Genomic DNA, 15,672 nt, shown 5'->3' with positions numbered 1-15,672 from the left:
AGCACATGAAGAATCTATAATTAATAACACATCAAGTACGAATATTATCAGGATCCGATTAAACAATAACCTCAAAACTTTGATATTTAATTTCATTATTGTTGACAAAACATTACCTTAGCTGTTCTTCGACAATGAACTGAAGCATTAAAGTCCGACCTTCAATTAAACAGATCCCCATTTTCAATCAATTGCACTAAGACCAAGAGTGATGTGATGTGATTTTGATTTTAACGTAGCTTTAAAAAAAATTCAGTCATATCGCTACGATGTCTGCAATGTGGCAGTTTATAGTGACGTCTAGCACTGGGGCATCATGTCGCAGACATGTAGCATTATGTCCGACTCAGTCACGTTATCCTGACACCAGGTCTACCGGTCCGAACACTAACCTCTTAATGCTGAGCACCAAGCAGAACAGCTGTTAGTACCGTTTTTGTAAGTCTTTGGTATCACTTGGCCGGGTATTGAACCCACGACCTCTCACATCTGAACCCCTGTGTGCATGTCACAGAACAATGTGAAAAAGTACACAGCAAGCAAAAAGCACATACATATTGGAAAAATGAAGAGCACCCAGCAGATTTCAGCTCTGGAAAACTTTAAGCCACCTACTCAAGTCTGCAAGCGACCAGTGCTGAAGCATTGTTTTTGAGTTTTCCTGTTGAATATAACCTGTCTTTCTCAGTTGAATATGAGCAACATGATGGTGAAAAAGTATTTCCTATTGTAAGGAAAAATAAGAAAAACTTTACTGCCTCCTTTGGTGCATAAAATGTGCACAAATTTTAGTCGCCAAGATTAAAGTGCGGTTAAAAAGAATGCATATACTGTTTTGAAAAAAACTGTACCAAAGCACGATTGTGGAAGTTCAAGTCTGCCACAGCATCATATCATGACAAATAGTGTGAAGTTGGTGTATATCAGTAAATTTGGCTGCAAATTAATTTGTACTTTCAATCAGTGTAAATAATGTTTTAATTCTATTTCAGGATTTTCATATAAGGCAGTACTAACGATCAAAATGGAAGGAGCTAGTGTCATGATATAATTTTTCACTAACTGTGTTCAAAATTCACTAATTTTTATCCCTCTTTTCACTAATTGCTAGTCTGGAGGGTCGGCAGCTTTGGACTTGTGATAGAGCATTTAGGATTTAATACACATACTGTAAGTTCTTTCTCAATTTTCACTTTGTATTCTAAAGAAATAAATTAGTTGTTGACTTTCACAAAACTTATTGCTTTTTGCTTGTTTCTGTTACTTGGTTTAAGACCATGAGTTATAACATTATGCCACCAGCAACATAGAGACAATTTTGGACCAAACTCTTACAGTAGTATAGCTTTGCCTAATTGGAATGCATTTAAATATTTCTTTATTTCACAGTGACCACACAGTAACTTTAATGTGAGTTGTACCCCACATACTTGATCAACATAAGACAAGAAAGATACGTTGATTTTTAACCCATTAGGTCACAGTGATTGAGGAAAGTAAAATGGATTCCTCAAAGTGCTTCAGTTCTGTAATAGCTAACTTGTCCATACTTGATGGAAGTCCTATAGATAAATACATAATTAATTGGTGAGGCATATCATATTCAGTTCACACTATACTCTTGTATAATTCCATTTTTTATGAATTGATTGTGTTTACTATGTTTTCATTGGATGTAAACGGTCACGTGATACTGATCTGGAATTTTTTACACATCGATAAATTCTGCAGACTATTTTTGTTTCCCTGTTTCCAGATCATTTGATGTGAAGTTTTATCTTTATCAATGCCTTACACCCTCATAATAACAACAACAAGATCCAACACAACCACTCCCGTGATTTCAGATTAAAACAGACCATTAGAAGTTAAAACAATGTAATTCCACAGACCTTCATGCACTTCAACACTCAACCCTTTTGCTGAAGAAGGCATATGGCTGGCTTTAGAAGCCAATCTCGGAAAATATTGCATTTCACCTTGACAACATGTTACAGCAGGGATTATTAAAGGTCAGGGTCATAAGTCAAGGGATATCACTAAAAATGGACCAGATTTTGCTTTTGAAAGATTGAAATGCGTAAAACATAATGACGTTGCTACAAAAACACGTGTCATACGCAAGTGTAATTTTCGAAGAAAGGGAATATTCCTGGTTTAACCGCAACAACCATTTTTTATATATTAAAGTAATGGTCATAGCAATATATCAATGGCATGACCTGCTATGACATGCCACCCCGTATCACTGTATGAAGAATCAATGAATCTTGGCTAGCGAAGATAGGGCTATGTATTCTATCGCAGTTAAGAGGCTAATGAATGAAAACTTCCATGTACCTAAAAGCGAATGTTTAGTTGATTAAATCTGCTGATCAGATATCAGAAAGGAAGTAAATTGGAATTATAAGGAATTATAAGGATTAAATGATCATGGTTGGGTATTTATCGATGTGTAAATTTTACCTAATCACTCACAAAGTTTACATAAAGTCCATCGAACCATGATCATTTAATCCTATAATAAATTATTTCTTTTTTATCATAAAAACCTAGGTTATGTCCGAGTTATAAATAAAAAAAGTTTTTTTATGTTTTTTGTTCTACTGTTGTTTTAAAGGTTATGCCAGGGACTTTCAGCATGCATAACACCATGCATGCCATGTGGGTGCATCTATTTTTAGAAACAATGATTTTTTTTTTAATATGACTACACAGAGTTTAATTTTGTCAGAAAAAAATGATTGCAAATTATAGGTTTCAATAGTCAGTATGTACTTGCAATTTTGTTGTTGGTTTGATATGATTTGCTTTATTTTATTATCACAAAATAAGTGATGAACGAAAACAACCTTGACCTTATATAGCACATTCAATTCTCCAACTTCGCACTGTCTACTATATTTAGGACTGTAATGTTTTTTAAATAGTTCAACATTCAATCATAAAAGGTTATATTATAAATTCAATATTATCCTTGATGAATGAGCTCAATAAATTCTGAATACGGCAAATCTAATGAAGAGGTACTGCCTAGACACCTGTGATATCCGCCATTATTACCTATCTGCCAGTTAACTGATTCACTTGTGGCTTCAGAATGATATTACAAAGAATATAACACAAGCACAGCAGTGAAAATGTTAACTAAAATATTCTGAAGAATGCTTTCACCAAGTATACTCATTAAATACATATTGGTATTTTCCTACTTATGTTTTAAGTTTCGAAGCACAAGTTGCTATGATTAAAACATAGCACCTTATGCTTTGAAACTTATTTACATCACGTAATGTTGACAAATAATAACTTGTGGAAATCCGGCAATGAAAATAAATACTAACTTGCGGTGGAAATGAATAGTTTATTTTGAGGCTCTTCCAGCAACGCAATCATAAAATTTCCTCACAATAACACTGCCTTATATAGTATGAGGTTTCTGCATGGGAAACCAGACTGTGACGTCATGAACGTTATATGGGAGGCACAGGTAACAGGGTTATATTTTTATATGAGAAGCAAAGGGTTAAATGATTAGGTATCTTCACTACAATATATTAGTTGGGATGGTGGATACACTTACATTGTACAATAAGATCCAAGGAATTTGATGTTCCAGTGCCATAATCATTCCTGGCTATACACCTGTACTCTCCAGCATCTGCCCTCTGTACATTTGGAAGAGTATAGGAAGATGAGGTATGTCCTTGTTTAATGGATGAACCATGGAACCAGGTGTAACTATTTGCTTGTGGCAGTGGGTTTGCCTCGATAACATTACAGGTGAAAACAAAATTCTGCATGCCTTCTGTCACATTATATAAAGACTGGTATGCAGAAAGGAGAACAACTGGAGGATCTGAACAATAAAATATAATAACTGTTAACAAATTAATACAGTGACTTTTTTGGTTCCCTGTCTACCATAGTGAGGCATTAAAAGTACACAAGTATGAAATCTGATTATGACTTTTAAGACAGTTACGAAGATACTGGGCAGACACTGAAACAAACCAAGCTTGACTGGTCAATGTTGAGTTCAGAGATAGGTTTTTGCAAATTAATCCCTGACCTTGACCCTGAAGAAAAAATCTTGACTGTGATCCATGAGATGATATTAAACTGAGAAACCTAAGTATACCATGGCTTACAAGTTTGGATAACATAAAAACAAAGGTAGAAAGAAGTCAAATGTGACTGAAACTGAAACTATCGATGCATTACACTGAACTTGAAGATTTGATCACCAACTAGGGCAGACACCAAGAAACATTTCAGTGATGATATATAATTATATCAACTATTGTCCGTTCATCTCACATGTCTCTAATCCTAGATTGGAAAGGAAAGTGTATTAAAAAATTTGTCACAAAACACCATGACAATGATCTTGAAGATAAAATCCCCCCGACCCCCAATGTGGTATAAAACACATGCTAATGATGGCATATAGGTATATCCAGCTTAATCTCAAGCAGTTCCATGATACAGAGTGGATAAGAAAGTTTGATGGAAAACAAAATTGTGATGTGGACTTAACCTTGAAAATAGTAGCCTGAATATGTCATGTGATGCACCTTCTAGTGATTAATGTACAGGCATACCAGGTTTTATCCCTTAATCTCAATTGGCTTTAAGGTTAGAGAGCAGAAGGGAGAGTGTGATGAAAATATATGGGGTAATGACCTTACCATTCAAGATAGCACACTAAATGAAGGGTGTGACACAGCTCCTAGTACTGATGTGTAACAATACCAAGTTTCATTCCTTAATCTAAAATAACTTTAAAGTTATGGATCAGAATTGAAAGTATGATGAGATACTTACAATATTTAGCTATGTCTTTGACCTTGAAAATAGCACCAACGATATGGTACACACCATACCCTCCAGCACTGATGTACAATTACACCAAGTTTCGTCCCATGATCTCAAAGAGCTTTAAAGTTATAGAGAAGAATGAAAAGAATGATGAAACTGTAATAGCTGTGACTCTGAAGATACAGCCCTTGATGTGATATAAAACACACATTCTAGTGATAATCTTTAAATATACCAAGGTTCATTCTTTAATCTCATATGACTTGAATGTTACTGGGTAGAAGGGAAAGTATGATGGAAGGACAGATGGATGGATGAAGCATGGCTACTCTGTCCCCCATATTTCAGCAATAAAACTTGGTGAACTGTGGCGAACTTATACTATGACATGTTTTAGTGAAAACCCATAGTCATGATGTAATTGATATAAGAATGGCCCCATTTTCATGTAGAAGAGCCAGGCATAAAAAGTCTTCTGGTGAAAATGCCATGTTTAGAAATGAGCATTTATTCAGGAGGAGTAGTTGTAACAAGATTTTCAAGTAGCTGCTATGGCAGTCATAATGGATGTTAGACTGGCATCAGTTTCATTCAGGACCAACAAGACACCAGACAAAGTTTTCTGGAGAAAATGCTATATCATTATGACCTTCCATTAAGCAGTAATAAAATTAGACAGTTGCCATAGGGGCCAATCTGGATGTCAAAAAGCCCATATCGATATATGCATCAAAAGGAGTAGTAACAACAAGAATTTCAAGATAGTCACAATAGCAACCATACTGGAGGTCAGATCGACATGAATTTCATTTATGACGAACTAGACAAGAGAAGACTTCTGCAGAAAACCCTCTGCTCATATGACTTTCAGTTCAGGAGAAGTGATGACATGATTTTCAAGACAGCTGCCATGGTGGAAATATTGGACTGTCAGTCATAACTTTCATTTGGGACCAAGTAGTCATCATAAGAAGTCTTTCAGTGAAAATCCCATATTAATATGACAATATGTTCTAGAAGGATTAACATTAACAATATTTTTCAACAATAAAACAAAATTCTGGATTTCTGACTGGCACCATTTTTATATTTAACTAGAACTTGGGATGAATATGTACACAAAGTTTCAAGGCTATCCTCCAAGGAAGATTATAACAGGAGTGGCAACAACAATCCTGTGCTACGGGATGGTCAGCTGACAGACAATCGATAATAGGCTATCCCGAATTTCTAAAATAGCCAATGATCAGATCAGTTATTTTATTAAATACTCCATGATAATAGATTATCTCTCATATCTAAAATAGCCAATGAACAGATCAGGTACTTTAGTGCATACGCCATGATAATAGGCTATCCCCCATATCTAAAATAGCCAATGAACAGATCAGTTATTTTATTAAATACTCCATGATAATAGACTATCCCTCATATCTAAAATAGCCAATGAGCAGATCAGTTACTTTAGTGCATACTCCATCATAACAGACTATCCCCCATATCTAAAATAGCCAGAACAGATCAGTTATTTTAGTACATACTCCAGGATAATTGGCTATTCCCGATATCTAAAATAGCCAATGAACAGATCAGTTATTTTAGTACATATTCCATGATAATAGGCTATCCCCGATATCTAAAATAGCCAATGAACAGATCAGTTATTTTAGTACATGTACATACTCCATGTAATGTGCTCGAAATATATGGCATCTTGATAACAGGCTGACAATAAATCAATTATTGTGGATTCTTACATTACCAATTTCTTCACATATTTTGTATTTATGCATACAATTTAGAGTACTTTAATAAAATATGTTCCTATTACATAATTTCAAATACTAGATTCTGCATGATGATTGATTCCAGTTAGTCTCATACAAGATATATTTTCATGAAACTGGTTAATATGTTTTTACACAAGGTATTATTCACAGCAATTCAATCTTCCCAATGCTTTGGAATAAAGAAGTCAGATGTACACATTCTCCTGAACATTAATTCAAATCTAGGTTTTATCTCCTGCTTATCAGAGTATGCAAATAATGATTTTAATGATTGAATGACAGTACCTCATCATCAAATGTAAGTTGTATTGGTATCCTAATGCTCTTGCATGTAAATAAATACCTGGATACAATTATACAAATACCTGGATACAATTACAATTACTCAATTATTAATCAGAACTATTTGCAGTATATCAGTAATTGTAGTGATATTTTTAATTTGATGGTATATTGACTTTTCAATATAAAAACTAAATAAAATAACACCTAGCATCCATGACCTGTATGACTTAACTTTAGTCTCATGCAATATACATCATGATGAAACTGATCCAAACACAAGTTAACTCTAATGTACACCTGTAAGTAATTTCCAATATTAGTTTTACTTCCTAATTAACACTTATCAATTTAAATGATACAGTGATAGTATCAGATAGGCAAGCATAACACTGGTATCCAACTTTCTTACAAGTAAATGTATATTTAGACATAATTGCAAGTAATGAATGTTTATTATCTAAACTACAAATACAATATTATAATTAAGACCTCCATATACATACACACAATAACACACTATTATAATTAAGACCTCTATATACATACACACTACGCTGAGCTGTACTTCATCTGACTTTGTGTAGTTCCCAATGTTGGTCTCATCTTGAGCTTGACAGAATATATACATATTATGATATGATGCATTTCCAGTCAGTGTCCATGTACTGTAGGATATCAACAAGTCTGGCTCAGGCTGTCCTGGTACTATTATTGGGTCAGGTGTTGGGGAAACAGACTGGTCCACAATTAGTACTGGTGACTGGTTTCCTTGCCTAATGTACCATTGGAATGTTGCACGAGGTCTGCTACCACTGGGAGCAGTGCTACATATGATACCAGTACTCAGTCCCCGGACAATATTTACTGATGAGGATAATGTTTGGCCTGAGCCATTAATCAACTGAACAGTGGTTACAGGAACTGGAAAAAGAGAATTAAAAAAATTATTAAATAGTTCAAGACACATGGAATTGCAGATTTATATCTCTGACAAGATAGAAAGTTTGACATATATTAAAATGGTAGCTAATAAAACCATAATAGAATGTGAAAATGCATGTCAGTTTGAAAAGTAAACAAAGTGGAGATTATATATAGCAAGTTTGACAAAAATTGTATCCACATTACTTTTTGACAGGAATTGGAACTAGAATATGACCTCTTAGTAAGCCAGAAATTGAGTCATCTTATAAATGGAGAAATGGAGTTGACTCCAAAAATTACTCTACACATTACATGATACACACAAGATTAATGGGCACTAGCTGGATATTCCTAGTTCTGAAAAGTGCACTGACTGGTCACAATGACCTTAACCATGACCTTTTGACCCTAAAAGTTAAGGTTCCTTCCTCGAACAAGAACAAACCATTTAAGAAATATGTGAAAGAAAATTATGTATTATGATGCAAAGGTAAATAATTCATGTCTAATATTTATAGAATTTGTTACCTTGTACTTTAAGCTGCAGAGATCAATACTTATGGCAATTATTTTCTTTTCATAGCAGCAAACTATCAAAGTTTTGTGCCATTTCATTGTTTGAAATTAAAGCTAGTTTCACAGAAAACATTTTCTGCAGTTCCTTTTTACCTATGAACAAAACAAATCACTTGACATGCAGTTTGTGATTGCAACTAGAAGATGGTTCACCCTTTGTTGTTGTTCACGTGTTGGTTACCTTGGTTATAATAAAATATTCATAGTAGTAATAAGGCTGAACCAAGGTTGAAACAACATCAGAGAGGTTATTAAGGTATAACCATATCTCTTATCACAAGGTTCACTTGGCTACGATGTCGTAGCCTCAACTTGGTCTTTTTGTTGTGGTTGAGGTTACGAACTGATCCCATATCATGTAATGGAGCAAAAAAAATCATCACTAAAGTTAGATAAACAAATAGTGTAGAAATCTGCTACATAAGTATAATCATGTTGTGAAAGAAGTCCGTTATGACAGATAACGCGAGACTCTCGCTGTGACCCCTTTTCTATGTAAGGCTTGACAGACCATATCTGGATATTCTACGCTATGTTATTATCAATTAAGTGGCAAATAATGGCTTCTTGTTGCATGGTTTAACGCCATTTTTCAGCACAAGATAGGCTATACATGGCGGCCAGTATAATTGGTGAAGGAAGAACCCTGGAAAACCCCGGGAAGAACCACTGACCCAAGAGAAGCTACTGGCAGGCTTTCTCACGTACCCATGTCAGCCGAGCCTGAGACTCGAACTCATGCAGACAGAGGTGAGATGGCAGTGATCCATAACGGTGAGCGTTTTAGACCACTCGGGGCCCCAATAATAGCTTCTTGGTGGAATTTCAAAGCTGCCAACAAACCGTATTTACTTTTAATGCGCAGAATTTCTTACTCAAACTGTGCCAAATTTTTACTACGATTTGTCTACGTTTCCAAATATGGCCTCAGTGTCTTTATATGGCACACAAACAAACGAGGCTGAGAACGAAAGTAATCATTATATGAACTAATATGGCAGACGAGCTCAACAAAAATATCAGATAAAAAAGGTAAATGAGAATTTACAACTATTTCTACAATGATTTTTTATACTTCCGGTATTAAATAAGAGGACAACTCAATTTATTGGATTATATGCAAGGAATATGTTCAAATTGTTGATATTAGGCCGTAAAGAGTGCCGGGTGTGATTCATACCCAGCTTGCTCCACTGAAAAGTATGTGCTCATGTTAGTACCCCGTTCACGAGGTAGGAGTAAGAGTACTAATATTAGTACTAAGGTTCACTATGTACTCTAGGTTTCTATTTTGCCAAAAGTGCAAAATATTCTTAAAGTCAGGTCAAAGTACTTGGTCTAGTAACACATTTTCAAGACACCTAGTTTCCTTTTCTGAAATAAAAATGACCTAATATGGTTACATACTGTAGAAATGATTAAACATTTAAACTGTGTCAAGAATCTGCCAACTTGAACATTACTTTTTCCTCAACAACAGGCTATGATATAATACAAGTTTTGGTATAGGTTTTCTATTTTAAAAAACATGGGCTCTATGATTGTCTAAGTATGGCTTGGCCGGGATTGAACCCGCAACCTCACACATCCGAGACGGACACTCTAACAACTAGGCCATACACAGCACCTTTAAAGATAGACAACGTAACATCTGTTAAAACATCAAAACAAAAAGGGAAAACGAACATATGTTAACCTGTAAATCATAATCAGACAAAAATGTTACTTGTAATACATGTCATCAGTCATATATATCTTGAAACAGTGAAAACAAAACAGTTCAAACTATTTAAATGCAATTAATAACTGCTTCAGCAAAACCCTTATTAGTCTGAATATCTCTAAGACAAAATTTGTGACAAGTCTTTGCTGATGTCTGCAAGCAGCAGATGCTGCAGCAGTTCTGTAACAATGAGCTTTGAACATAGAAGTATCAATTCCTGATTGTTCTAAAACCATTTTTAACCATCTAGCAATAATACTAATTGTCACAGCTCTTTATGAATAATAAGACACCAAAACTTGAGTAGATTTCTAAAGATGTTTGGTCCTGTCAATATAATGCAACAAAGTATGCATAGCACACAGCTGTTCATCATTATAATATAATAGTTCCAAATAGAAATTCTTACCTTGTCTTGAAGTTCTCAACAAATCAGAAAAATTGAACACTATTTTATCTGCCAAACAAGTCATACTACATAAATTCAAAGATTTAGAGTCTGTGCTCTTGAAGCTGTCAATAAAGAAATGAGAGCAACCCGCTTCATTATTAACCTCAAAGATGTAGTTTCCAAACAAAAAAGGGTACACAGGTTTTTCAAGACTGGGCTTATATACCAAGTGTCTGAGTATCTGGGTTTTGGTGGTCTTCTGTTACACAGCTCATTCAAGTATATACTAATCACTAAAAGACTTACCTTCATTTATCAAATAATCTAAATATGAAATTAATGTTACCTCAGAGACACAAAATGGGATTAAATTTCCTATCTTACGCTAAAAGTTCCATTTTGTCCATGCCAAATTATATTGTTTATTCATTCCTGGTCTCCATGAATTTGCAATGAAGTCCACAGCTGTTGGTGGAAATCTTTGGTATTGGAGCAATCTTCTGATATGCTTACTGTGATTAAAGATAGGGTCTTTCATAGAGAATGAGTTTGACCATTGTGTGGAAGAGTCAGTAGGTTTTTGTGCCTTGGAAGTCTAATTGGAAGAGAAATTAAAAATGACTAGAGTAAAGGAAACTAGGATTGTGATGTCTAATGTGGAACAATTATGAGTGCTTAACAAACATGAGCAGCAATAATTTTGTTTAATATTTTCCCAATAAGAATTAAAGGGGGGGGGGAAGCATCAGTTTTAAAAATGCCTGGTTCTGGAAACCATGAAAATGAACCTCTTTAATTGACAGTTTAATCTAGATGCAAAAAGATCTATGTCAGGAACAAAAGTCTGTATGTACTGTTATGAATATTTAATTTGTTTGTTAGTTTAATTTTGTTTATTTCAATATATGCTATTGTAATGAAACACTGTATGCTGGACATGACCTTTTCCAAAACTGAGTTCATTTCTGCTTGACCTGATTTACTTTTTTTCTCATTTATGTCAACAACTAATAATAGTTTCATTATTCTCTATGTGTATGAGCTTATTATCAGGATTATTATTTCAGGTAAACAAGAATGTCAAATATGTTGATTTGGGTCAGGTTTTGGAGATTCCTAAGTGAATTTTATAGGTTAGTGTGTTGTAAATAAACAAGGCTCATTAGTTCTTTCTAGAAGGTTATTTTCCCTTAGGTAATGTCTGTTTTTAGAAAATGCCAATTGTGACCTGAGGACAAGCAGAGAACTATATAATCTTGTGACTATGAGGATTTTACTGGTCATGCTTTAATATCTAGCACTTTAAGCTGTATTATGTTGTGACCAGTTTGGGCTGAACTTTATTTTCTTCAACTTACTGAATTCAAGTGCCTATTTTCTCTGAAAATACAGAAGTGCTCTGATAAAATTCTTGGATAAAGACATTCACTGGATTTATACTGAATTCAAACCTGGAATAATATTTCTGGATTCAACAAGAGGCTATTGACACATCAGCACTCCATAGGCTATAACAGGCACATCATCACCTTCAGTTTTGGATCTCTTCAGGACTTTTACTGAATTTTATCCAGGACTTTAAATTATTAGGACTTGTGTCTATAATTCTTGGATTATTTTGGGATTTAATTTGCAATAATATAAGTTTTTTGACTTTCTATTTCACTTTGTATTCTAGGGAAATAAATTATCTGTTAAATTTTAAAAAACTTGTTGTCTTTCACTTGTTTCTGTTACTTATTTTAAGAGCATAGACTCACAACAGTACAGTCTTTGAAAAGTTTATCTCTTTAGCCTCCATTCTGTGGAGTCAGAAAAATTCCTGGAAAGAAAATCTGCCTGTATATGTTTACAAGCATTATGGACTACTGATATGAATGTACTTCTTTCCAAGCTCCATTCCCAAATTTGTCTAACTGACTAATCCAATTTAATAGATGCCATTCCACCCATATCATTATTATACAAGATATCATATATATTGTCAGAATAAATTTCAATATGTTCTCTTTAATGTTCTGAATAAAAAGCTTGCAAGACATAAATGATAACCAAACAACTCCAGGTAATTTATGGAAAGACTGTCTCACTCTTTTTCCATCTACAAGAGACTGATCTGTCTGAACAAACTTCGGAAGCTCCCCATCCCGAGAGTGATACATCAGTTTGAATAGTAAAAGCAATCTTGTCTTGTCTGATAGATTTCCCATTCCTCTCTGCCACATTTAGATACCATTTAAGTTCATGGTTACTTTGTGGAGATAATTGTACTGTATTATCAAAATTTTTGTTTTTATTAAGTCCTTTTATTTTATCATGTTCCAAACACCTGTAATGCATTGGGGCTTCCAAGATTGCATAAAAGGCATTTATAAGCATACCATTAAATGATGTCAACTCTAGTACTATAACATAATTTTTATCAATTAGCTTCTTGGCAAGAGTATGAACTTTTTCCACATTCTCCACAGTAAGAAAAACCTTAAACTGCACAGAATCTAAAAAACATCAAAAAATTCTTTGATATGGAATACGTAGTGATTTTTCTAGATTTATTGTGAAACCATGAGATTTTAATGTCTCAGTCATAGCCCAGGTATTTTGTAAACAAATGTGACTATCACCATCCAAATTCAATGAGTCATCAATATAATAGGAACACCTACTGATGTCTGAACAAGGCTTAAATGGGTTTTGGAATCTTAGTGAAAACCCTGGTAGCCTAGAATCTCTGTCCAAGGCTTATTAACAGAGAGATTCTCTGAGGATGCCCAGATGTTCCAACCTTCCACAAAGAGAAGGGGCCTATGTGCCTCCTTGACGTGTCATGCAACAACGGACATGTTGTCTAAGGAGACCATGACACATCAGCCCCTTATCATGTCAACCCACCCTTGCATTATGCTAGAAATAATGCATTCACTTCCAGGTTGTAGACGTGGTGGGTTAATTCAGCCTGAGTGCAGGAACCATGGAGAATTATGCCCTCTGGCTCTAAATTAGCTCATTGGCTTAAATCTGATGCATCAACAAACAGATAGGAACTGGGGTCAGGTGCGTACATGTGGACCCCCATCAGGAATCTGTCTCGATTCATCCACCAAATGTTGGTAAAAAACTGGTTCTAGAGGGATTGAAGGGGACACAGAATCTCTGAGGTTTCCACCTTGCAAGTAGGAGGAACTGTAGAGAAAGCAAGTGGAGACATCTTAAAGGAATCAAATCGGGAGAGGCCTTCAAGGTTCAGAGTAGGGAAGATAAAGGAGAGCAGATAACAGCTTCTGCTAGTAGAGTCTCTAGCAGAGCCAGGATTCAATCTACATGATCCAGGCGAACCCGAACCAAGTTTTGGTTTGTGAGGAAGTTCATCCCCTAGTAAACAAAGTCCTGTGATGGAACAAGTTCAGACTATATTTTCTTGTATCTAATATTACTGTCAATGTATAATCCAGATTGTTTTTATACATTATTTAAATTAGTATTAAATATTCCAGAGACCAATTATTATTATATTTTGAATTAATATGGAAGGGGCTGAATACTGAAAAGTTTACTTTTAAAACATGTTGGTAAAGAAATGATTTTTCATATTATAACAGCACATAAAAGTCTGAGGTAAATAGGCAATGAATTAAGGTGTTTTTTTGAAATGCAGTCAACACTATAAAAGGCTTGTATGTTGTTTTTTAATAATAAAAAGTCAATGACATCAAGACAAATGCTATAATTATTTATTGAAACAATCTATAATCAATCCTCACAATTTTCCCACTACTCTGACATATTCTGCTGGGAGAGTAAAGTAGCTTTATCAACAAAGTTGAATACAGCAAGGAACATATTACATTTTAAACAGCTGTTGCCTCATGCAGTAAAAAGTATTTTGTCCATGTTTCCCAAGTATCACATACATGACTGTCTTTTAAACTGGAAAGTGGCTGCAATGTGTCCCCTTGAATAAAACTGGAGCACTATTTCTAAGCCTTTTATTTGCATGATACAGCAGTTAAGTTAGTCCTGTTTTCCTTTGATTAATTTTCATGATGGATTTAAATTTGTCTTGTGCATTTTTTGTTGTTTATATTTTTAATAATTTTTAGCATTTCTTGGGATATCCAACTTGATGTTATTTCATGTTGGTATCTATATCATTAGCAGTATCATGACACAGACCTCTGTTGGCAGAACACAATTTCATCAACATCACTGTTGATTCTGGATGTACAAAGCTAAGCTGACCCGTTTCAGACAAACACAACTTTGTTAATGACACGGGACATTGATACATGAAATCAAGATCCTCTCTTGTTTCCATTGTCATTAAATTCTTAAATCTCTTATTGATACTGTCTGAATTGCTAACTTGTTTCTCCTAGGACTTGAACCAGTTGTTATCTATATTTGATTTAATTTGATTGCTTGTTTGTTAGTCTTAATGTTTTTTTTTAAATTCAATTACATGTTATTGTAATGTAATTTTATTTATTGGATTTAACAATGGTATATAAATTTAATTCAGTTGTAAACAACTAATAATAGAAACTATGTACTCAATGCTGACCTAGTTCCTGACCTTGATTCAGAACCAGTAAGAGTTGTAAACAACTTTAAAACAAAAACAAATTATATTCTTTCTCAGAGTAAGATTCATACAGTGGAGTCAAGGCTATACTTGGAGTACATGACAAATAACATGTATTGATTAGGTTTTTCCAGATGATTTACTCACATCTGAGCATCTGTTTTGCGCTGTAGCTACCAGCAGATTTATTACTGATGTTCTGAGAAAGAAAAGTCATTAGTGCCTTAACACTTGAGAAGTTAAAGTGTTTTATGTTGTGACCAGAGTTGGCATAATTATTTTGTTTAATTTAATTTGATTACAAGTTTGTTTTCCCTGGAAATACTAGTGCTCTAGTGAACCAGGAAAGGGATTGTACTGTGGTCCCACTTATGGGCAACCATCCACATCTAAAGAAGCCATCTACAGTGAAAAGTCTCTTATGAAAGTCTCCAATCTTAGAATCTTGTTCATGATTTTCTTGACTAAATGGCATGGGTCCATCATGAAGATAATTTGCTTCATTGGGTTTCTGAAATTGGCAACAATCTTTGTCTCCATGGGATTTTCATGCAGAAAGTGCATTTTTAAAAATGCATGG

General features: G+C 34.4%; 1 protein-coding gene across 3 annotated transcripts in view; it reads right to left on the bottom strand.

Moving 5' to 3' along the window:
• LOC149773294 (uncharacterized) overlaps positions 1-15,672 on the bottom strand; it is a 116,532-nt gene that overhangs the window by 77,779 nt on the left and 23,081 nt on the right. For all 3 annotated transcript variants that reach the window (XM_089946509.1, XM_089946508.1, XM_089946510.1), the window contains exons 3-4: positions 7,443-7,817; positions 3,584-3,859 (exon numbers count right to left, since the gene is read on the bottom strand). In XM_089946509.1, coding sequence (XP_089802635.1) covers positions 3,584-3,859; positions 7,443-7,817 — 651 coding nt within the window. The remainder of the gene's footprint in view (positions 1-3,583; positions 3,860-7,442; positions 7,818-15,672) is intronic.

The sequence above is a fragment of the Sinohyriopsis cumingii genome, unplaced genomic scaffold (genome assembly GCF_028554795.1).
Source record: "Sinohyriopsis cumingii isolate HCF-2022 unplaced genomic scaffold, ASM2855479v2 utg000695l, whole genome shotgun sequence".
Classification (NCBI taxonomy): domain Eukaryota; kingdom Metazoa; phylum Mollusca; class Bivalvia; order Unionida; family Unionidae; genus Sinohyriopsis; species Sinohyriopsis cumingii.
The sequence above is the reverse complement of the archived record's forward strand: the minus strand, read 5'-3'. Positions and strand labels throughout refer to the sequence as shown.